At 42.8% G+C, this 25,038-nt stretch overlaps 3 protein-coding genes across 5 annotated transcripts; all 3 read left to right on the top strand.

The window, feature by feature from the left end:
• Positions 1 to 276: 276 nt before the first annotated feature.
• Positions 277 to 9,272, top strand: LOC135503499 (methanethiol oxidase-like). Of its 2 annotated transcripts, none has more exons than XM_064797138.1 (11): positions 277 to 535; positions 3,119 to 3,294; positions 3,536 to 3,721; positions 4,164 to 4,284; positions 4,478 to 4,660; positions 5,112 to 5,293; positions 5,540 to 5,618; positions 6,710 to 6,831; positions 7,477 to 7,542; positions 8,023 to 8,168; positions 8,395 to 9,272. In XM_064797138.1, the coding sequence occupies exons 1-11, from the start codon at positions 511 to 513 to the stop codon at positions 8,585 to 8,587; spliced, it is 1,479 nt and encodes a 492-aa protein (XP_064653208.1). In that variant the 5' UTR covers positions 277 to 510; the 3' UTR covers positions 8,588 to 9,272. The 2 variants fall into 2 exon arrangements, with proteins under 2 accessions (XP_064653208.1, XP_064653198.1); XM_064797128.1 differs by lacking the exon at positions 277 to 535 and adding an exon at positions 2,363 to 2,451.
• Positions 9,273 to 10,316: 1,044 nt separating this feature from the next.
• Positions 10,317 to 20,121, top strand: LOC135503512 (TNF receptor-associated factor 4-like). Of its 2 annotated transcripts, XR_010449907.1 has the most exons (8): positions 10,317 to 11,136; positions 13,575 to 13,728; positions 14,722 to 14,961; positions 15,292 to 15,369; positions 15,737 to 15,892; positions 16,444 to 16,621; positions 16,989 to 17,506; positions 20,079 to 20,121. XR_010449907.1 is itself a non-coding variant. In XM_064797143.1 (7 exons), the coding sequence occupies exons 1-7, from the start codon at positions 10,820 to 10,822 to the stop codon at positions 17,315 to 17,317; spliced, it is 1,452 nt and encodes a 483-aa protein (XP_064653213.1). In that variant the 5' UTR covers positions 10,317 to 10,819; the 3' UTR covers positions 17,318 to 19,316. The 2 variants fall into 2 exon arrangements, 1 of the variants encoding a protein (XP_064653213.1); XM_064797143.1 differs by lacking the exon at positions 20,079 to 20,121 and having other exon boundaries at positions 16,989 to 19,316.
• A 1,317-nt stretch (positions 20,122 to 21,438) lies between these two features.
• LOC135483583 (monocarboxylate transporter 12-like) lies at positions 21,439 to 24,407 on the top strand. Its single transcript, XM_064764558.1, has 4 exons — positions 21,439 to 21,817; positions 22,132 to 22,275; positions 22,776 to 23,675; positions 24,058 to 24,407. The coding sequence occupies exons 1-4, from the start codon at positions 21,556 to 21,558 to the stop codon at positions 24,249 to 24,251; spliced, it is 1,500 nt and encodes a 499-aa protein (XP_064620628.1). The 5' UTR covers positions 21,439 to 21,555; the 3' UTR covers positions 24,252 to 24,407.
• Positions 24,408 to 25,038: the final 631 nt, after the last annotated feature.

Raw genomic sequence — 25,038 nt, 5'->3', positions numbered from 1 at the left:
ACAAGAAAAAAGAAATGCAGTTACATGTATAGCCGTAGTGCAACACCTTGACCCGCAATGTTTTGAGATCGCTAAATCCCTCCAAACGTCTGCCACTACTGTAATCATGTGACTAAATGAAATATCCTGGTTGGCTATCGCAGGTGAATGGCGTCGGAACCTTTCCCACACTTCATCACCCGACGATCGGGCAGCATCGCAAGGGTGTTGAGACTATAACCCAAGGGCTTATCTGAAAACTGGACGAATTCAGTCTTGTAAACGCAGTCGACCCGACCCGATCGCCCGACAGAATCTTTAGCAGTCGCGTTGACCCGATTCGTATTTAACGTTCTATTCAAAGAGTATATGTGGAACGCTTGATTAACCAAACCGTGTTAAAGCTCTGGAACTTGGATAGAACTAGGTCACGTACAATCGAGACCCGACCCCACCAATTTTCAATAGTGCAGCCCAATTTATTGCCCACGGTGATTGGTGATAGACCCAGCACATGACAGGAAGAGCAACATGGGAATAGATAAGCAGGAAAAGGGTGAGCTAAGATTTCGTATTCCTTTGCCAGTTTAGACCTATTGATCCCCCCCACACACACACACACGTTCACACACGCTCATAAGAGCTGTTTCGTGGGGGGTCGATGTTATCAATATTGTATATGACCTAAATGTAAGTTGCGAGCGGGCTCTGTTGGAGACAAAATACATGTACAGTGTATTGGACTAGGCTTGGATTCTGTGCTTGGACCTCTGTGCTTGGACCTCTCTTGTTTCTGATTTACGTGCTCCCACTCGGCCGCTTGATACAATCACATGACCTAGACAGACATGGGTTTGCCGATGACAACCAGTTGTATACAGCAATACAAAGAATACACGACGCCATCGCGGTACGGTCTGAGTGTCGAAGGATCGAGGTCTGCCTTGTTTCCATACAGGCCTGGCTGACAAGGAACTTTCTGAAGGGTAACCCAACCAAAACGGAGATCCAACTGTTCGGTACACCACAGCGCTTGATTGCACTATGCATCGAATTCCTGTCGATTGACGGAGTCGAGGTTAAGGTGGCAAACGGCCCGGTGCGGAATCTTGGAGTCATGTTCGACTCTGTGTTGTCCATTACCTCACATGTGAATAGCATTGTGAGCTCAGGTAATTTCCATCTCAGAAACATCGTGCAGGCTCGAAACATGTTAACACGAGACGCGACAAGAACTCTCGTTCAGGCTCTTGTGCTGTCCAGGCTGGATTACTGCAACAGCCTATTGTTCAATATATCCAGTGAACTCTTATCAAAACTAAAATGGTGCAAAACAACGCTGCACGTCTGGTGACTCGCACTCGCAAACGGGACCATATCACACCATCGCTTCGAGACCTGCACTGGTTACCCATACGAGCGCGGATTGAGTTTAAAATCCTAACAGTTGTCTACAAATGTTATCGCCAACTGGCCCCGAAATATCTGGAGGAACTGTTAGTGCCGTACGCACCAAAGCGTGCCTTCTCGTCACCCCACGGTTCCAAAGCTCGAGTTTTGGCGGGAGAGCTTTCAGCTCAGCGGCCGCATTGGCTTGGAACTCTCTCGGCCAAGGCCTACGCCAGGAGGACACTCTGAACAAGTTCAGGAAGGCTCTAAAAACTGAGCTTTTCAGAAAACATTTCTCACGCAACTAATGACTGTCAACTATAGTGGGGAGCGCTTTTGAACATTTTCAAATGGAAACAGCGCTTTATAAATTTAACTTAATTAAATTAAAAAAATTAATTCTTTTAACTGCGAGTTGAGGTACCGTCACCGAAAAAGATGCTATTGACCATGATTTTGCCGAAGAATTTCAAAAGGTGTCAATTTGCAATCAAAGCCTACAATGGGCTAACGATCGACCGTCAACACACACGGCCTGCCAAGAGTATTCCAGTTCTTCTCTCCACCTAAATATGGCACGGCGATTTGCCCCGGGTGACAGGATGGGAAAATTAGGTGAAAAAACGTGAAATTAAGAGCTTATAGCCCCCCCCCCCCCCCCCAACCCCAATCGACTGACCCCTCCACTGACAACACACGTAGAATAATGGTTTACGTGTGTTGCAAGTGGGAATGTCAGTGTTTGTCAGTCGATTGGGCGGGGGGGGGGGGGGGGTGAGGAGGGGGGCTATTGAGCTCTTAATTTCACGTGTCTGCGGATAGGAATCCAGTTCGAAAGATATAACACAACAATCAAGCATTACGAAACCTGTCCAAGTCTCTGAAAAGGCTCACCGGCCTCTGAAATTACACAATCAATTCGCGAGATTTTCACGCCTGATCTCGTCTGTCGTCATCAAGTGGACTTTCGATCTCTGGTCGAGCGACCTCGTAACATAAATCTGATCAAGCATTGTATTTGGATAGCTCATACAGTCGACATGTTCCGCAAGTCCTTGAGACCAGAAACGATCAAACACAGGGGTAGGGCGACAATTTTTAACTTTCTTTAAGACTTAATGTCCTATATTTACCGAGGCCATTTTCGGTCTATTCAATCAACAGTGGATGGTCACTGCATGCCTACATGTATTAATGTAAACCTTCCTGAATCCTTAGCCACAACGATCAAAAGCTGGACGCCTATGATGTAGGCGCTTAGATTTTGAGCGCGCGTCGGACTCAGTAAACCTGCCTTGACCCCTGCACCGATGGGCCGGGCGCCGGGCGTTGGGCGCCGATATCATTAGGGATTTTTCGCAAAGCCCCCGAAACGTCCTCGTGAACGCCTATCCCATTGTTCGACTTCGTTTTAAGGAGGTCAAACAATGAGATAGGCGTTCACGTTGGCGTTTTGGGAGATTTGCGAAAAATCCCTATTATATTGATCACGCGATGTACAAATACAAAGGCCAAGGCGAAACATAATTGTCTAAATGCCCGGCCTATGAATAAAAATGAGGCCTATTGATTGTATATGTACGAGAGGTAAAACTGTAGGAGAGACTGTGCTGCGCCCATTCGGATATACGCCAGTCTGGATGGAAACTCTCCCACATGGGTGGTGCTTCCGGCCAGGAGGCTGTTCTAGCCTATTGAAAGAAAATATAAATAAACATACTCATAACGCAATCTCTGTTATGTTTCCCAGAATGCTGTGGTGCGGCGACGGGGCCCGGCTACAGCAGCCCGAAGGATGCGATGATTCTTGGACCAAAGGAGAAGCTGCTCTACATTCCCTGCATCAGGAACGGCACATCAAACAAACATCTTCCTGATTACCTGTGCACGGTCGATGTGGACCCCGCCTCGCCTACATATTGTCAGGTACACCCCCCAAAAACAAAACGTTTTTTTGTGTCATCAGGGGCTCACCATCTTCTACTCTTAGACGTATTACAGAATAGACTTTATAAAAGACCCCATCAGCTTTGCACACACCTCTTAGTCTTCTCGTCTACAAGCCAGTGATCTCAGAGACGCCATTGGTCCCCCACAATCAAAGAAAATACTCCCCAATCTTCAACCTGAGGCATATAATGGTTGTTATTTCTTTCATTTTGAATAGGTGATCAGCAGGGTTGACATGCCCTACGTTGGCGACGAGATCCATCATAGCGGTTGGAATGCTTGCTCAAGTTGTTTTGATAATTCTTCTAAATGTCGCAGCAAGCTGATTCTACCATCGTTGATCAGTGACAGAATCTATATCTTCGACACAAGAACAGATGAAAAGAACCCCAAACTTTTTCACGTTAGTGTTCCTGTTTTTATAACTGTTGTCATCATGCATTTATAACCAGAGGTAAATTACCTTTTCGCGAGCAATATTCGTTACCATCAGGCATTAGACGAGGTTGATCAGTCTTGATTCAGATCCGGCTGGCGATAATTAAGTCAACCCGGATCACTCTTGAAGGCGTTTGTCTGGAATTTGCATTTTCGTTAAAGACACGAAATTGAGTCCAACAAGGAACAAAACCGATGTACAGGTTCCTTACATAGGACGACTGTTGAGTTTGACCGGAGCTGGCGTCCTTAGGAACAGCCGAAGACCTGCAGCGACCCGCCAATTCTGTCGCGGCGCGCGACCGGACAATGGTGATGCTTATCTGAACACGGAAAAAGAAGGAAAAGTAGCGTAGTCGACACTGACAAAACTATAGCTAAAATGATGGGTAATTTTGTCATTACAGATTGTTGAACCAGAAGAGATTCACGCCAAGTGCGACCTTGGCACGCCGCACACTGTCCACTGCCTCGGCAACGGGGAGGTAATGATTAGCGCGATGGGAGACGCGGAGGGCAACGCTAAAGGTATGAAGGATCTGAGGCGAGGTCATCTACATGTTCCTGTATAAGAAGTACGCTAGTTCTCTGCCAACAAAACGCGAAACCGGTGTAATCGCCTTAAATGTCCCCCTGGGAAAGTGTCCTTCCCCATAGAATGATGACGGAATAAGGTTTCGGCCATCATGATATCAATTTAAGTCGTGGTTTTTATTTTCAGGTGGCTTCATCATTCTCGACGGTGAAGATTTCAGCGTGAAGGGCAACTGGGAAGCTCCTGGTCACAACGCCAAGTTCGGATACGATTTCTGGTACCAGCCTTACTTCAACACGATGATCAGCACGGCATGGGGCGAGCCAAAGGCCCTCAAGAGAGGATTTGACCTCAAGGATGTTGAAGCGGGTAAGTTTGCGGTGTGAAATAACGAATGTGTGTCCTATATGTCTCAATTCCAAAATACTTATACATGCCTGAATGTACTATAGGTCAGCAACATCAATGCTCTCGCCGGACAGGGCCTCGCATTCCAGGATGGCGACATAACCGTCACTGACAGCGAAACTACTTTGACATCTTTGGCTATTTCAGCGTTCTTTGTAGATTTCAAATGTGTGACTGTTTCAAGAGTATAACCCGGAACTATCTGTGCTTTTTCATAGAAACTCCACACTGCGATCACGCTGTTCAAAAACAACATGCACACGTTTCTCATCCAATGTAGTATACAGTGTAGTGGAGCAGGATCCCGTCATCATCCTTAAGGCGTCGTCCTATGAGTGGGCCAATGAAAAATGATTCCATTTTACTCTTCATGTCTATCATATACATGAACCCATCGCCTGCTTTTACTTAGGGAAATACGGCAGCGAGCTGTTCGTGTGGGACTGGGAGAAGCACACAATCAAGCAGACGATCAACCTGGGCCCCGATGGTCTGATTCCCCTCGAGATTCGCTTCATGCATGACCCGCTCCGATCCGAGGGATTTGTTGGTTGTGCACTCAGTTCAACTGTCTTCCGATTCCATCAATTGGCGGTGAGTCGTCACATACGAAATGATATGAAGCAAGGAGACAGGAGTTGACTTTAGAGCATTACGTCTCACCGATTAAAGGCTCTCATCGACTTCACCATTTTCACTAATAATAATACTCGTTATCATTAAAACGTAGTTTTATTTTGCCTTCAACAATATCCACTTTGGTCAGGATAAATAGCACAGTACATTGCAATGATTATCCTTGATAATTTGATAATAAGACCCGTTTCAACTTTTTTTCAGAATGGTGAATGGGCAGCGGACAAGGTGATAGAAGTTCCCGGAAAGAAGGTGGAGGGTTGGGCTCTACCAGGCATGCCAGGTGAGTTTTGCTGCTGGTAGTCACTTCACTTTTCGGAGGGACTCATCCGGGGTCTCACAATGATTGTCTGAACCAGTTTCACAGGAGTTGAGGCCGCCAAGGGCCACTCAAAGGTAATCCTCGAGTTCCACTGTCCGAGCCATGTTCAGAGCACTTCTATGGAGCAAACACCCATCGTTATTATTATTTTGCAAATTCCCAAATGGCAGTTTTGAGAGCGTAAGAAAAACGTCTAAAGGTTATCGTTATCATGTGCATGTACTGTTATTATACTCGAATTCCGCACGCCTAACGACAACTGTAGTAAGCCAGTGTATGTGTAGGCCAACGACGGGTGATTGACCAGCAGCGTCAATGGCAATAGTGGCTTGAACAGAAGGCCTAAAAATTATCCCATTACGAGCCATCTGGCTGGACGTTAGAAGTGAGAAACTAGAGCATTTTGCCTTCTGTATACCACAGTATATCGCAATGATTAAGATAAAGTTCTTAAGTAATGCTTCCCTTTGTTGACTGTAATTTCGTTGTCGGACCGGATTATCATTGATAAAGACCAAGGAACAATTCTGAAAGTATGTCGTTGTTACAAAGTACGGTTGCGAATCACAATTGATAAAAATACATAACGAAAAACTCAAGCTACATGTAGTTCCTAAAGGTGCATTTTATAGACGTGTATAGCCTTTGCTTGGTCGGATGCCTCAGGGATCATGTAAAATCATCGTAAAATTTCAGATAAATGTTGAAAGTCCCGAAACTACAGACTTTCGGAGAAAGTGATTAGTACTGGTAGTTGGTATGGTCGTTGTAAAGTGACTACAAAAAGAAGATGACAACTTTTGTTCTGTTCTAAACAGTACTGAGAGTGGTCATGGAGGTATTATTAATAATACCTCCATGGAGTGGTCGAAGTCCTATAATCAAATACATGTATATCTGATATAAGAGCTACTTGAAAAGTTAACAACTTTTGTGACCCTTTCCGATGATTTACAGCAATTATCCTTTTGCTTCATCACTTTCATACCACTTCAGCCACGCTTTATACTTAAAGATCAAGGTGAATATTATACAAAAATAATTCATTTCAGGCCTTATAACTGACATCCTGCTCTCTCTCGACGACAAGTACCTTTACTTTAGTAACTGGCTTCACGGAGACATCAGACAGTACGATGTCACCGACCCTGCACACCCCAAGTTGGCTGGACAGGTAAGCATGATAAAATCTTTCATGAAACCATGTCTTAACACAAAGTGTCCGGTCGGAAAAGCACGAGCAATGCAGTGCACGGGCAATGCAGTGCAATTGGGCCAAGGTAAGCACACAATGCAAAGGCAATTATAGAAATAGTTTGAAAATGTTCGCCATGTCCCAAATCAGGGTCACCCCGAGTGCATAGCATAATTATGATCTCTAACAAGCAAAACTTTTCCACAAGGATCGATTGTTGTCAGACTGTGCTGTTGACAACTTCCAATTCACAGAAGTTCAGACCTAAAGAAACCTGACGACATGCCGCGAAAGTTGTACGCTATACAATGGGTGAAATCCTTCTATCTGTCATACCAATATCAGAAATGGTTCGAAGTAATTTTTGTAGAAACTACACGTGTGCCCTGATCGATGTATATCCTTGGTCGCGTCGGTGTACATTTGAATAAAGAGGGCTGCTTCCGTCCGTGATTGAATGTAAGACCCATTTGAATACAAGTATATTCAAAAAAAGTATTCAAAAACTATACTATCTCTCTGTTCTTATTGACTACCCGGAATAATTTTGAACACAACGTGATTTTCTTCCATAACACATTGCTCAACGAATGAAACATAAAGTTTCTGTGAAAATCTTTACAGATATTCCTTGGTGGTAGTATTTGTAAGGGAGATGGCGTGACGGTTGTTGAAGACAAGGAACTCACTGTAAGTATGGAAACAATAACGATTAGGTGAAGGAGCCCACTTTTAAGATGTTCGTGTTACTGTCAGTCACGAGGCAAAATTCATCAGTTCTTGTGTAATGAGTTTCTGCTAAAATCTAAGAATGGTGCATCATGGGAGATTCTTCGTAAGATTATTGTGTTTTTTTCATACCTTTAGTAAATAAATGTTGTTAAGTGAAATACATTGTAGACGTAAATAAAATAGGAGTGAAATAGACGTAAATAAAGTAGGAGTGAAATAGACGTAAAGAAAGTAGGAGTGAAATAGACGTAAATAAAGTAAGAGGGAAGTAGACGTAAATAAAGTAAGAGTGAAACAGACGTAAATAAAGTTGGAGTGAAATAGACGTAAATAAAGTAGGAGTGAAATAGACGTAAATAAAGTAAGAGGGAAGTAGAGGTAAATAAAGTAGGAGTGAAACAGACGTAAATAAAAGAGAATTAAAATTCTTGTTTGCAGGAGCAGCCGGATCCATTCTTCATGAACGGTAAACGATTCTACGGTGCGCCACAGATGCTCCAGCTCAGTCTTGACGGCAAGCGCCTGTTCGTCACAACCTCTCTCTTCAGTCCCTGGGATCAGCAGTTCTACCCACAGATGATCGAGTAGGTATAGCCAAAGAAGGAGTGAAATTAGTCCTTATTCCATCCTATGAGATGACATTTAGGTGTCCATTGAAGCAATACAGATACTGGCGTTTACAATGATAATCGTTTTGACAGTAATACAATATATTGAGAAAAAAACTAAATTTTTGGTCCGTGGCAGTGGCCATGATCATTGTAAAGTTTAGTGTACTCACTGAAAATCTTAATCTTTCAACTGTTTCAGTCATGGGTCCATCATGCTGCAAATAGACTGTGACACAAAGAATGGCGGCCTGTCCCTCAACAAGAACTTCCTGGTGGACTTTGGCCTGGAGCCTGATGGCCCCGTACTCGCCCACGAGATGAGATACCCCGGCGGAGACTGCACCTCTGACATCTGGCTCAAAGAGGTCATTGATAAAACAAGTAAACTGTAGATTGATTGAAGAGAACTTGGCAGTGCGGCTGTGCATTGGTTGCAAAGATGACAGTTTGCTAACGATTCCGTGACGAATACATGGTGAATTTGCTGGCTAGCCAAAACGTTTGTCTCGAGCCCGTCGTCTCTGCGATTACGAGGTTCGGAAAACATCATGCGTATACTACTTTTGTATCCGTCGAAAAAAAGAAAGATAGTCTAAACTTCGACATTGCAGATCTTCCCTAGATGTTTATCTAAGTGTGCGAAAGCATTGTTCCCTCTTTCTTTCCTTTCTGTGTTTTTCATCTCTATCAAAAGTATTACATGTGATAATTTAGAAAACAAAATCGATATTAATTAACACTGAATTCTGGAACTACTACATTGTATTATGGGAAACCTCCCATTATTGTGGATTTTTCGAAAAGCAACCAAAACTGGAACGCAGCCCATTGTATCCTTGCTATCAGGAGGTTGAACAATAGGACCGACGTTCGCGTTCACGTTTCGGGGGCTTTGCAAAATCTCTCTATTATGGATTATAGATAGATCGGCCAGGACATTTGAAAATGTGATATCATGTATTGTAGTTATCGCACCTATTTATAAAATAATCTAATCTTAACGTTATCTTTGTAAATTGATGTAATGATAAAATATGAATATATAATAAAAAAAAACCTTTATGTATTTTTTATGAATTCCGTTTTCAAGACTGAGTGATCCTTGCTTCTGGTTGTGACTTTGTTCTGTCCATGAATAATGTGGAAGTCATTATGAGGATGTCGATTAAATCATACTCGTATTACTGTTCCTTACAACGGTATGTTGGGCGCAGCCAGAGCCGGAAGGTAGCCATTTTTATAACCAACACGAATATATTTTTTTTGCGGAATATTTGCATGGTGAGAATCGCCAAGACCACTGTGTACAAACGATCAGAGTTATATTTCCCGGAAGTAAAGTCCACTGTTAATATTCTATTGTCACGCAGGGTATTTCTTCAACCGGCTATACCCCTTTCGCATTAAAATGTGAACTTGTCCAATCTATATACAACACAGATTTAGGCCATGGGAATGTTCATGCTGTTGGTATGTCGCGCTTGTAGGCGACAGTGATGGCGCGTTTACGACCGGAGTTCAGGGCGCGGTTGTTCTTACCTGCTAACGGTGGGCTGGCGGCCGCTATTATAAACCCTCCGTTATCTTTAATAGCGTGCCACTGAATTCGTGCCGTTCGGCTTACCTGCCGTTTCAGCGGAACATCAAGGGCTCCGCCGATTGATTCCGCTGAGTTAAGTGGCGGTCAATAAGCCTGAGCGGTCACTTACATGTAACATGTTACTCATACGGCTTCGGTTCTTCACTTCGTTGAAAGTGATGACTGACGATAACCTATTACGTTCAGTTGGGAGCGGTATGCTCGACATCATTGTAGAATACGTGATTGACAAAAACCACTTCCTCCTCTTCCTACAGCAAGTAAAAGCTTCTATTGAATTCAGAAAATAAAATGTCAACTTCTGATAAACAACTGAAATGAAGTTCCTGCGACACTGTGGTGTCTGTTGATAAGTGATGCATACAATATATGGTTAGCAACCATGTGTGGGGATCCTTGTTTGTCCATACTTATGTTGACTACCTTGGATACGGTGCGCTTGACTGGTAGCTGCTATCGACGCAAGCGAATCAATATAAGCAACAGGCTGGCCTGTTAGAGCACTCGTACCATTACTTACGTAGGTTGTGCCCGGGAACGCATTGGATGCATTGGAAATGTGAATAATTTACTGGGGATAAATGCAGGATATTTTGTTGGTGTCATTATTGAAGGATAATTATAACATGATGAGGAAGACAAGGCAGCTATATATCTAAATAACGCTAGAATACCGAGGATATAAGTTGGTCAATTCCAGAAGATTTCGGTTCCCATACGCTCTTTGCCTCCAGAAGACCAGTCCACGCATCGTGACGTACGCAATCGAGGAGACACGCTTATAATATTGTAATGACGTTTTAATTAATAGAATTTTTGATCCGAAATACTAATAGCATATCACATAATTATCACATATATGGTTCAGTCGACGTTTTAAGTGCTAGTGAGTTTCGCTGACGAATACGATCAGGAAACATATTGTAACTTCATATCTACTCAATACCGTTGGTCCATCTGACATCTAATTTGATGGTCATGTGATCTTGTCTCGTAAGGATTTTTATCATCCAGTGCAGCGATTATGCCTGAGCTAAACGGGCAACTTGACGGAATGAGCACCCCGCGGTCTCCCGTGCGAACTCGGTCCTCCTCACCAGCCCGTGGGACACCCTCCATCAACGGACACCGCAGTAACTCGGCCTCTTCGAACATCAGCGGACACAGTAAGAACTCGTATGGGTCGAACCTGTCGAACCGGCCTGAGGTCGAGGTGATCTTCAATACGCCCCTGGAGAAGAAATATGAGTGCCCAATTTGCTGCCAAGTACTAAGGTACCCCGTCCAGTTCGAGGAGTGTGGTCATCGTTGTTGTTCGTCATGTCTGCCGGAACTACTGAGGTAAGTGAAGGCAACAGTGTGTTTTTGTCATTCATTCTATATGACATCTGCTTTATATGCTTTAAAGGAAGCTTAAACCTCTTTCTTACATTAGAAAACTTATTGTCCCAATCACAAACTCGGGAAAGCAATGGCTATATTCGCTAGCGAGACCAAAACGACCAAAGGAGTAGCTTTCGCGGTATCCGGAAACGCCGTTAGAAAAGGAAAAAATACTCTGAAGTGTTCTTCCTGAAATTATCAAGGTAATGAATTATGAGTCATTTTCCTATGATTGGTGATTGACCTGACTTACAATGTATAAGGAGTTGATTGACATGACGTAATGTAGAGATGGCAAAAATGGCAATTCGAAGCATGTTTCTGTGCTTAAAAACCCACGAATATGCCGTGATTATCAATCAAGATGTGTTTGGTTAAAAATTTCAAAAAAATCGATAGATATTTGTGTTAAAGTCTTCATTTCGACTGCAGAAAGAACCATTATGCTGTAGCCACTTATGGGTTAATTAGTTGGATGCCAGAAATAGACTTCGTCAATAAAGCACCAACCAGGGTCGCCTTCCTCATTTGTCTTAATTTTTTCGTCAATGAAACATCATTGAGCTAGATAAACATTTAATGAATGGAACATTTCAGACCCAGACACCCTGACGTCAGCAGATTCTCTGTGCATTATTGTCACAATTTGTAGGTTGTTTTTTTTTGTTTTTGTATAAACGTAAAGTGGAACCTCCCTTAAATGACACCTCTCTATTAAGGTCACCCTCTCCCCGCGGAGGAACTGATCAGTGTTCGGCTATTTGTGATGGTCATGTTTGTAGTAGTTGAAGAGCACCTCGGCCGCCAGAGCCCAGTTAAAAATCACGAAGTGGTTGGCTTTAACTTAAATTTGGCGTTCATCATTTAATTACAAGCTCTAAGTAACATCGAGCGAGTCACAAACATGACGAACATATACCCATCTGATAAATGACTTACATCGACAAAGCAACAAACTATTTTGGCATCAAATCAAAAGTTAATTACAATATTGCATGGTGTAATTCGGTATGAATCAATCTCCAATTGAATGAAAGAATTAATCCCAGCCACTTTCCTTTATTTTTCTTTAAATTCGATATAAATGCCACTGGGGCAATAATTAGTGTTACTGAAAAGATACATGACTGTAACATACTGCGGTACATTTTTATTGATATTACTTGTTGCTGATAGAAAATTTTAAATAATCGAAACAAAAACCTTACCAGCCAATGGATGAATTAAAGAGTCGATACAACTTGGATTTTCATAGATGGCTATCAATCCAGTCGTCAATATGATAATACTAATATGGGGCCTGCATGTAGCTGAACTTATGTATACATCTACTAAAAATTCGCATTTGAAAAACACATGTATTATCAAATGTATATCAAGCGGGCATGTACTACTCTATCTCTGCCCCAGTAATTTGTACTTTGAAGTTGGACGAAATATGCCAATTATAATGGACACACAACCAGCAGCATTGCGTTGCCATGGCATCATTGTAGTCAACAAGTTTAATTGGCATACAATGTGTACTTGTTGTCAAGATATTGAAAACAATATAACTGAGTAATGGTCTCAATAGTTGATGTGACAGAGGTTTGACGTGATCAAATTGAATATACGGCCTTGGACGTGGATTTGATGGGTTTTATTCAAATACGCAGTTGAATTTGAATAGATGTTAAAGGCCTACCGACACTGACGCGATGGATACATTTGAATACAACTTTAATGTTAAGCACAAAGGTTACTAGGCTACTCATGATTTCTGTACGTTTGCACATTTCGCACTAACTCAATCATTGTTATCGATAAACCCAGCAGCAAATGGAAAAAGTTCAGCGCATCTCTGAACAAATGTTTTATTGAAAGTATAACAAAAATAGAAACAGCAAAGCCTCTGAGAATCTATTTATAGCTGTGTTGCATTTTAGATTCTTTGTCCTCCAAGAAGTCGTCGTGCACTGAGGCTAATGCAGAAGTTTCTCGATTACCGAAAAGGGCTGATACTTCGAGATACCTATTTGCCCTGTCTCATAGTTCTTCACCGAGAACTTTCGGTTAGGCCAGCAGATAAAAACGTAGGTTTATGCATGTCGGTGCATGGAGGGGACATGTTTCGATCAATTTCATCGAAGGCTCGCACCACGGCCCAAATTCTCATTCTTCTACTGGCTTATCAGAGTTACCAGGGCCTAGCGTGATGACATCGACCACCATGAAACAGCCTTCGTAGGGTCGTCAGGGGCAAATAAACAAAATGAGTTTTATTTTTTATAAAACTGCCTTGGTCCGATGTATAGCGTATAGAGCCGTTGCAAAATAAAAAACGGGCATAAGCCTTAAGTGTGGTTTACTCTTCTTGTACACTCACTTGACCAAGGCTCATTGCATACTTCAAGGGTTGCCCCAAGATGTCCAATAGACCAGATGCACGTGGACCGCGAGAAGATATACGTCGACAAGGCGTTTCAGAAAGAAGTGGATAACCTCCTGGTGAAATGCTCATACCATGCAAGAGGATGTTCGTGGACTGGAAACCTGATGGACCTTATGGTAAGACATTTAAGGATCTTAATTTCTTTCAATAGTAACTGTAACTTTCATGCACCAGCTGTTGTAAAAAGAGTCTCCGACACTAAATATCTATATATTTTCAGCTGGGGGTGGGGATACTCATTTTCCTGTCAAAACTTAGTTCGTCTTTTTTAAACACCATCATCCAAGGTATAGCTGCAAGACATCACTCGTCATTCGCCATTTATGGAGGAATGTATGGGTTTTATGTATCATCTTTCTGGTGTCAAGCAACTTTGAGATGATCCCGTATGTTTAATCCAGCATATGTCCCTAGAATGGTTTGTCATTAATGAAAGGATGCGTCTCTATAGACTATGCAATACTGTTTGATGATTCGGAGCTGTGCAATTTCATGCACCTGGCCTTGTGTAAAACATAGATAATTTAATTCTCGCAGCTCACTTTAATGGAGGAATATCTAGCGACTCGGCAGGGCATTTGATATTCATACTAGCAGCAATATTTATTTAGTCTTGCTGCTGGCAGTCTCGAGACAGTATGAAATCGTGAAAATATAAATGCTTCACTCTTACCAAAAACTCATTATTCGAGTTTTCTGTTAATTTGAACAAGATAGCTGACCATGCAAGATGAGACATGTACACTTCCGCGCCCCTTTGATATTGATTGATACGCCTATGATGTCAATTTATAGCTCAGCGTCGCTTTGATGTAATGAATTGATATATTTTTAGTTGTTTCGTTCCCTGAGAATCGATGAATAATTGACATATATTACTGATGAACTTAGAGGATCATTTATTATGCTCGTTGGAAGTATAAAAGGCCTGGCGGGTGGGCCAAATTCGACCACGATGACGCAGACAATCCAAGGAAACATTGATCGTAAACTTGGTTCATATATCTTAATTTGTTATGTTGCCATTGTATTTAAAGGGAGGGCATAGACATTCAAAAAACCCATGCCGTAAGCCAGCGAGATAATGAAAAAAGCCATGTTGATTTCAGGTCCATATCGAAGACTGCGAATATGTGATAATATCGTGCCCCAACGCCTGCGGGGTGGATTTTGAAAAACGGTTCCTGGACAAACACTTGAACGATGACTGCACACGACGAAAGGTCCCTTGTGACTACTGCGGGACCTGCATCTACGTGGACGAAGAGGTGGACCATCTGAACGAGTGTCCAAAGTTTCCGGTGACCTGTCCGAACGGGTGTAAGAAAACCGAGCTCATCAGAGAGGAGGTAAGAAAATGCGTGCACGTTGACGTCATCATCCAATATGGAAGCCGATAAGAGCAGAGTCACTGGTGGGTCCATGGGTCATTGACGCGCAACTCGGCGCGCAACCCGCGCGTACGTTGCGCGTTACTGACGCGAAGTAGATCGGATGTCATTTTTGACTTGGACTGTAATTATGTCTGAGTAAAGAACGATATGCAAGTACATGTACAGTAAAGCGAAATAAAGCGTCAAATGACCAATAAATTGCTCGTATGGCAATATTAATGTTATTCTTTATTCATACCCTAATGTACAATGTTCATTTGTGATTAATACCGCTTCTTTTTTCAGCTAGAGGTTCACATGGACACGGAATGTCCCAAGCAACCAGTGGACTGCCCATTCGCTGCCTTTGGTTGCGAGCAAAAGGTGAATTGCGATCACATAAAAAATGATTTGGCGGCAATTTCTTTTCTTACATCTTCATTCTTTCTTACCTGGCCATTCTAAAACTTTGAGGTCAATTACATGTACATGTTATGTGCCTGAGCTGGCATTATGCATCCCTTTGCTACTTCGAAGTGTCTCCACTGTAGTTTTCGACGGATTGTAAGCGTCCACGTGACCTGACGATGTCCGTGTTAAAGACCCACTTCCTGGAGATGGTACCTCTGGTCTTCAAGTTTCATGAAGGTACAAGTTCACCTGACAGCTTTAGCCACAATGTTTCGGATTATGAATGTATGAAATTGATGTGGTTGTAGCCCGATTTAAAAAGTGTTTCAAAATATTTCAGTTTCATCGCAAAGAGATCCAAGATCACCTTCAAAGTGAGCCAATCAATCACATGCACATGGTCTGCGACGCCATGGTCGACCACAAGGCTCTTATAGAGAAGCATGAGGGAGACATCCAAAAACATGGTGAAGTAATAAGGAGGGTCGACAAAAAGGTAAAGAATTATGATTGATCTCACCGCGGAGAATCAAAATCCTGAACTCCGGGAATTGTGCGACAATCCAGGTTCCGAGTCATCTCGTATTCCTAAATTCCTATCGAGTTCCTCGATAGTGAACTGATTTTAAGCACCATATCCCTGTAAAATCGGCGTGACGAAGTCAAATATTGTAAACCAAGCATGGACAACAAAGACAGAACCTTCAATGAACTATCGTGCTCTCATGATCCCCAAGGTCCGAATGCACGCACGTTCGAGGAACTCGGAATTCAGGAATACGAGATGATACGGAACCTGGATTAAGCATGCAATACCCGGAGTTCAGGATTTTGATTCTTCAGCGCGGGTCTGACGAAGTTTGTCTTTAAAACTCATTAAAAACATTAGATTATCTATATATTGCCTGGAACTAAATCCTGTTAATTTCGTAGTAGTTTCAGATGTCCCACAAAATGACGTTTATCCCACCGAACTGAAGATTTTTTACTGAGCAGCTAAAAACTCCCCATTGTATAAGGGTTTCCTGACTGGAAAATATTTTTAAGGTTGATAATCTGGAGAAGATATATGGTGTACAGTTCCTCTGGAAGATAGATAACTACGAAGAGAGGCTGGCTGACGCCAAGTCGGGCAAGAAGACGACCTTGTTTAGTCCGCCATTCTACACACATCGTCATGGATATCGGTTGACAATGTCTGCTTGTTTGAATGGTGACGGAAAAGGTAAGATTGTTGTGTATCTTTGGCAGTGTGCTTCATACTGGATCTGGCATGATGATTTCAAGGATAAGATTGGGCCCCATGTCCCGATAGACGATGGCAATGGGGCTGGGGCCAACCCAAGGTTTAGAGGGGAACGACGACCTTGTGCATGGGCCGTGTTGGAATAGTCGCGAGCTCTGCCTAGTAGGCCTATTTGTAGCAACTTGACTCAAGAAGAATAAGTCTGTTTTTCTGGAAGATGATTTTGTATGTGCGGTAAATTTTGCAGAGCAGAATCGCACTGGTATACTCCATCTGGAACTTAAGCAATAAGGAGGCCATTCTATCGCTTCGTTACAAAATATAAGAGATATTCGTCCTTTTTCAGCCCGCAACAAGTACATGTCGCTGTTCCTGTGCATATGCAAGGGCGACTACGACCCACTACTGGTATGGCCCTTCAGTAACCGTATCAACTTCAATCTTATCGACCAGTGCGAGGATCCCGCTGCCAGACGGAACATTACCTTCTCAATCAAGCCAAACACCGTCAAGGAAAATAGACCATTCCTCGGTCGCCCCGTCAGTGAACGTAACGCAAGTTTTGGGGCGCAGAAATTTGTGGAGTTGGACACTGTGAACACCCTTGATTATATCAGGGATGACACTATTTACTTGAAAGTTTCGATTGACCTGGAAGATATAACGCCGCTTTAGACTTCAGGGTTTTCAACCAAGGTGGTGCAACTTCCCAATGCCATCAAGGCCTAATGCCACGGCATGGGTAATCGACAGATGTTTCTGGTTGACTCGGTGTCCGATTGGCCTTTACATCTGAACTGATCCATGATTTTGCAGAGAGATGATAAAATGAAGCCATGTGATCGTTTGACTGCCTGATACAAAGTGAGTTGGAACCAATGTTAGATCGTCTAGCCATCGATAGAAGAACTGGGAGACCTCTCCCTCAAACTGATTTGAACTGGGGAGTCGGCTTGGCAACCCTCGATAAGAATCATCAAGAAAAGACTAAAACATTTATGTCCACTACGGCCTACCATAACCGAGCGTGCGAACGAGTTTGGTATATCTGTACTGTAGGGATGGTACATGATGTCAATAATTAAGTTTACCATTGTCCGTGCGTCCTTGCGATCGATTGAGGCAGAGGAGCCTTAACGATTTTGATGTCGATCCGATATCCAGAATAGTAGCAATCTTGGATTTCGCAGAGTAGAACAGAGTTTCTTCTTTCACAAATTACAAGGGTAATTCGTGGTCAATCAGGGATTTTGAAGACGTATTGCAGCTTTAAGTGCACTTCTCGGCACGGGCCTCCCCGATAAGAAGGTTGTTCGCACCTGACTCCGAGCCCCCCTCTTGGCTACGCCTATGAAATATACACTATCTGAAGGAATTTGCTACAATACTGGTTAAATGAACATTGTATTAAGAACATTGATTATAAAAATGCCAGATTATAATAATAGTTTCCATGCTCCATACTTTATGTGTTGCCATGCAATAAGATAGTTTTGTGCAAATGGCTTTTATTGACAATTTGCTGTTGATGCATTAACAATTCATTTGAACGATACTGGCACATGAGATGCTGACAGACCGAATGCGTTTATGCATTATCTCTATCTGTACCTGCAAATGCACATGAAGAACAATGAAAAATATTTGCTTCTGCTTTTAAGGGGTCATGGTGACGCACGTACAATGTATCAACACTTCTTCTCAATTTATGTCACCCAACGGAAGAAAATAACGCTCAAATGCCACCTAAGTAGTTGCATTAAAATCATATTTAACGGTTGACAAAAGCCACCGCCATTTTGGTTAGAACTTGAAATCCTAAAGCATTAAGAACTCGTTCAAAACGAAGCGAATGCCAATTTCAAGGGTGGGAGTCAAAGAACTGATCCCCACCCTTGATATTGGCATTCACTTCGATTTGAAGGAGTTCTAATTGAATTTCAGGTTCTAGCAAATTTGGTCTTGCCCAAGGTCAACCCTTAGACAACTTATATCGGTGTTCAAATTGCTGTCGAGTGTCGTTAGCATGGGAGAGATTAGACAAGAATTAAAACAAGGTGTGGTTTGATTCGTGTAATGTTATTGTCTGTCCCAAACAAAATAAGTAGCACACATTGCATCATTAGAATACCAGATACGCTAACGTGATGAAAATTGACATATAGAGTACATTGTATATCAAGAATTAATAAAGGCTATTTATTTACATCAGATTAAAACAGCAATGCTGAAATTCATAATAATATGAATATAATTTTTTAAAATCTCGAATTCCAGCTTTTGAACGAACTAACGGCCCCTTATTATTTCCACGGATAGAAATGCGGTGAAAGAGATTAATACATGTATTTTATTTCATCTAGTATAATATGTACAGTAGAACCTTCCTTAGCGGACACCTCTCTATTAAGGACAACCTCTCTATTAAGGACACTAGTTTTGGTCCCAAATTGGTTCTTTCCATTCAATTTGACCTCTCTAATCAGGACACCTCTCTTTTAAGGACAACACTTGTCAGTCCCGAGGGTGTCCTTAGTAGAGAGGTTGTACTGTACATGTGCCAATTATATCCGCTGTCAAGAGTTAGCTCTCGTAACATCATATACGTACATTGCAGTTTTGGCCCCGTCGGTCTCATGAATCTTTACTTATATTCAGTTACAAATTTTTACATGTACATGTACATTGGTGTTATCATCCTGTATGTTTCACGGTAATCATAACTCAGCACCAAAAAAACATCACTTTGGCATGTAGTGCATGTCAATTTGATGTCACTCGAACCATCTGATCACAGGCACGTGAAGATACCAGAGTCAACCAAACAGCACATAACTTAGAGAAAACACACGTGAATTGATTTGGGGGGGGGGGCTGATCGGCATGCAGGATTTCAGTAATGGTTGCCTGCGCTGGCTGACACTGAACAAGTGTTTTTGAGACAAAAGTGGCAAACATAGGACATAATCGTGAGTCAAGCGGACCACAATGTGTGTACAGTTTTTCACTTGCTTTTTGGAGTTCTTTTTCTTTCATTTCATGATACATTTAACCTAATCAGATTTGTCTCGATAGGTAACGATGGCCATCGGCATAACCAAATACAAATTATAATATTTTCCTATCATTAAAGGGGGATTACAGGCAAGAGTTAGGTGAATCAGATACATGTAGGTCAGATTAAGTTACACAAAGTCACAATCGGGCGTCCCTCGTATCTCGAAACTATTCTCGCTTCTATAATGGATAGAATATTCATGGCTGAATCAAACATGCCCCTGGCCCCAAACTGCATAATAGTCACCCGAAGAATAGAAATTTAACTCCTATCTCCTGCCTATATTCCCACTTTAAACGTGCATGTATACACTAGTATTTACGAATACACGTGTGAAAAATAGTTCTGTCTTCCTTTCTGTTTAATTTCCAACATCAGTGACAACAGTGTGATACACTGTGCACAGCCAAAAGGACAAAACTCTAATCTACATGTCGTAAGTAATTATCCAGCGGGCCACAGGGGTTTTAGCTCCTGCTATTGGAGTGTGCGGTAGCCCGGACCATGGCAACGATCGCGTCATCGAGTCATCGAGTCGAATACCACACCGCCCATCATGGGCATGGCGATTTAGCGGATCCTGCGGATTCTGCGGAATCTGGTCTGCAGCGGATTGGTATCCGGTCGTTTCGCTCCCTGACGTTTTCGCCCCCAGCATTTTCGCCCCCAAACTTAGCCTAATACCATTAGGCCCCACGTGGTGGCACTGAAGGTGGCCGCTGCCGTGATGTAATGTAATCAAGCTAAATCAAGAGAGTGTCTGAGAGTCACTCTACCCAAAAATTAGTCGTTTCGCCTCCTGGGACTTGGGGTGGTTAAAGGATCGTTGCCAGGATCTCGGGCTTGTCACCTGTCATCGCAAGATCTTGCTGGCTGTTTGGTCATCAAGAGTGGGATGATTGACTCGGGTGGACGTTTTAGAAAAATCGATTTTTGTGTAGCGTAAGCAACTGTCTTTCATGGGAGAATGGCCACTGTAAGAATTATTCAGGAAGAAATGTATAATATTTGGGGTTTTTCGTGATTGTCCGGCCCAATTGGCAATATTGCCATTTGGGATGGTGAACAGAGCTAGGAGCAAATGTGACGCTTATGATTTATTTAAAGAAATAAAATGCCCGATTTAACATCCTGCAGAATCAGGGGAATCGGGCGTTTCCAGTGATATACGACACAAATGGGCTGTCCCGATGCATTCACTTTGGAAACGCATTTTAAAATAGATGTTACGTCCTGTTTAATGGGGCACGTCATCATCGCGTACATTTGGGAAAAACTCCCTAACGAGACCAATGTGGAAATCGTCCGATAATAGAATGCAGACATTTTTTTCATGCATGTTGGGGTTTTTCCGAAATGCTTGATAATCTTAGCGGTTTAGACAATTTAACAGTTATGGAATATTACAAATATTTATTATAAGGATAATTTATCATAATATCGATATTCTCGAGCTGTTTTTATGCTGATTCCGCCCAGATTCCGCAGGTTCCGCAGAATCCGCAGGATCCGCTAAATCGCCATGCCCCTGCCATCATGCGTTCTGAACTTTCAGCGTTATCTGGAAGCTGAGCAATGTCCATACATTGAGGGTAAAGATGCTATCATGGTGTAGGCCTACTTTCATTTAATTGATGAAATCAGCCATCTAGGCAATTTCCGCTGACCTAGATGGGAACAAATTATCTCTAATCATGGCCCAAATCTAATGGTGGTGACTGCCGGCATACGGGGCCATAATTCCTTTACAGCAGTACATGTAACATCAGGCTTTACGAGAGATTTAAATACTATCATTTTTCAGTTTTCGTTTCAGTCTTGAATCGTTAAACTTTCAGTGTCATCCAAGGGAACCATGGAAACAAGTACTATCGACAACGCAAAAAGTCCAGGCCAAAAACTCCGGCGTAGGTCATCCGTTGTGACGACAACACGGCCGCCAGATGGAGGGTACGGATGGGTAGTGTGTGCAGCAAGCTTCTACGCAACGTTCCTGACCGCAGGAACCATCATGTGCTATGGGGTCATTTATGTGGAATTTTTGGACTATTTTAGAGAGACCAGGACGAAAACGTCATGGATAGGCAGCTTAACGTTGATGTCATTCTCATTAGCAGGTAAACATCACCAGTTATGCATGATCCCCATTTTGCGACTCGTCGTCAATTCGGGGAGCTGGCGCAAAATCTGGCGTCACGGCCCTGGAAACTCTCCTATTCGAGATGGCCATGGATATACCGCATTGGCAGCCTCGTTGTCATTGCACCAACGCATCTCATCATATGCGAATACATGTTCATGTACATTGTACGTCGGAAAATAACGCGTTTTTCGAAGCGGCTGACCCGGCCTAGAGGCTGAATTTTTTAAGTAGAACGGCGTCATAAAATTTCCAGCTAAAAGTCTCATCGACGTATTTTTTGTATTGCAGGTCCTCTGTCAAGCGTACTTTCTATCCGGTTCGGCCACCGATTTGCGGTTATCTTTGGTGGCATTATTTCAGCCATCAGTATGGCGGTCAGCGCCCTTGCCGATAGTATCTATTTCTTGTATGCCAGCTTCGGGATATTTGGTGGTGAGTGGACGCAAGCCGAGAAAGGTTGCACATTCTGTTTTAATGATTGTTTAAAATATCACATTCTTGACCCTATTGAGGACATAAAACTGATTATTACTTGTGTACAAAGCTTCCTAAAATATAGTTAGTAGGCTAGGTGTATAAAACTGTTTTGGCATTTGCGTGAATTATACATGTACATCTAGTCTACTTATCAGATACTCCATGACATCTAGAGTATTGGCTAAAAAAATATTTGGTAATGGGCCCACTTCTCCGGCGTGAACTCAATCAACCTCGATAACTAGTCCACCTATTAATCATATCTACTAGAACTGCCAATTGTACAACGACGGATAGGCCGAAAGGCGAGAGAGTCCAAGGTGCTTGATAGGTTTTCGAACAGAATCTGTATCCCCTTATAGTAACTTGGTCTTAGTCTTCCGTTTAGACTAGGATCCCCTCCTCATCGGCGCATAATCTTTCACTTAACTATAATCGATGCATTTACTTCAAAGGTCTAGGCATGGGTCTGGCGTTGACTCCTACCATATCCCTGGTGGCACTTTACTTCGACAGGAGGAGGTCCACAGCAATCGCCATTGCCTTCTCCGGCGGAGGAATCTCATACCTCGTGTTTCCGCCCATGATGGACATTTGCATGGACGCCATAACATGGAGGGGCGTCATGTTTGTATTAGCGGCATTATGGATGCAATGCTGCATATGTGGCGCTTTGCTTCGCCCTCTAACGGTACGAGAAGATATCTTCATGGCTCGACGAATGTCGAGGTTTTCAATTTCGGATAAAGTAACAGAGCGGCGAATGTCGAGATTTTCAATTACATCGGATAAAGTAGCAGAGCGGCGAATATCGAGATTTTCAATTATTTCGGATAAAATAGGCGAAAATGAAGGAATAGAGGAAATAGAAGCGCCCCCTGGTGCATGTGATGTAGTTTTGTTTAGAAACTGGCGATTCTGGATGTATCTGCTTCAGGAATTCCTCTGGCGTATTGACTTCATGAACTTTCCTTCCATCCTGCCAGATTTTGCCATATTGAATGGCTACAACAAGATGCAAAGCGGGCTCCTGCTGACGATATTCGGTTGCACGGTCGTTCCATCAAGGTTGTTAGGGGGGTGGGCGGTAGACCGGACTAAAGCCAACCCGTTTTTCCTGCAAATTATTTTGATCGCAGGCATAGGTGCGATGAACATTATCATGCCTTTTACGGGATCTTCATACATCGCCATGGCGGTGGTATGTGGTACCAGAGGGGCTTTCATTGGATTCCTGCCAGTGATAGGTCCCAGTATTCTAGTCCATCTCTTCACTAAGGAGTGTATGACCAGCTCACTTGGATACGCCACGTTGGCTTGTGGCGCTGGGGAACTGATTGCGCCACCTATTGGAGGTAAGTTGTATACATGGCCTTCAATGCATCACTGTATCATCGTGCTCAAGATACCGCCACTTGATTGCCAAGGATTCCTGTGAAACTGTTGGAAATGTCCCCCTCGAAAAAGTGTAGCCCCATTGTTTTCTGACGAATTATGGTGCATGGTTCAATAACAAGCTATGACCATAAATACCTCAACATTTCAAACTTAAACACCTGCAACGGGCAGCCCAGCCGGCAGTCAATAACTTTTACCCAGTGAGGTCTGATTGGTGTCGCCAGCATTAATGAATGAATGGTTAACACGGACTGACATTTGAAAAGCGGAGAGAAGGTTGATACAAAATCATTCGCCCATCATACACAAGCCTTAAAAACATGTAAAATTCGTTTGCAGGGGTAATCTACGACCAAACTGGTAACTACATGTACGCCTACCTGACGTGTGCCTTCATCTCCTTCCTGGCGGCCGTGGTTGCTCTTGTCCTCTTCCTTGACACAAAGAAAAAACACAAACTCGACCGAGTTAGGGTACAGGGGGAAAATGCTAATGTGTCGGAGTTGGAAGGGTTGAAGAACAGTACCGTTTGAGGGTTAATAGTCTCAGATTGACCGGAGTCCGCAACAGATTTGGGCAGGTTTGTCCAGTTCGACTAAAACACGTGGCACTTGACTAAAACAATGGTACCGGGTAGGCCTGCATGGCTACCGACAGTTTATATTACCCCAAAAGGGCGACAGAATGAAATAAAAATATAAAACACCTTTATATTGTTGTCGTTAGTGAAAATATCACTATTTTTTTGTACAAACGGTTCTATACACTTGCCATTTCAACATTCAGCTGGTGAATGGAATTAAAAAGCAGTTCAAAGAAAAGACTTTGCTAAAACACGTTACTAACAATCAAAAACAAAAAAGTTACGGCGTTTAATGAAGAATAACTCTAATAACCGTTATTCTACTTGCGTGCATGTACACTAGTATGTGGGGCTGCCTTCATTATACGGCAATAGAGGAGGCCACATTGATTTTACTGAAAGTGTCTTTCATGCAGTTGGTTCGCAGCCGGGCAAAGATCCCCACGGCGATGGGTTGACGCCAAAACGAGCGATCCCATTATACTGCGTTGTCTGATATGCTTGATGCCGCCGCGCGAACACCGACTGCATGCGCCCGGCCAGATGCTTACTATGGGCGGTTATTTCCGCATTAAAGCGAACTGGAACCGCCGAGCGATTTATTCAACTTTTCGACTTTCACCGCCCGAGAAAGTCGAGTTCGGATTTGTAGCTCCGCCCCCAGTGCCCGAGCATGCGCAGTTCAATTTGTTATTATTGAGAATCATGTGAGAATCACGTGAGTCATGCGATCTTTC

The sequence above is a fragment of the Lineus longissimus genome, chromosome 2 (assembly GCF_910592395.1).
Source record: "Lineus longissimus chromosome 2, tnLinLong1.2, whole genome shotgun sequence".
Classification (NCBI taxonomy): Eukaryota; Metazoa; Nemertea; class Pilidiophora; order Heteronemertea; family Lineidae; genus Lineus; species Lineus longissimus.
The sequence above is the reverse complement of the archived record's forward strand: the minus strand, read 5'-3'. Positions and strand labels throughout refer to the sequence as shown.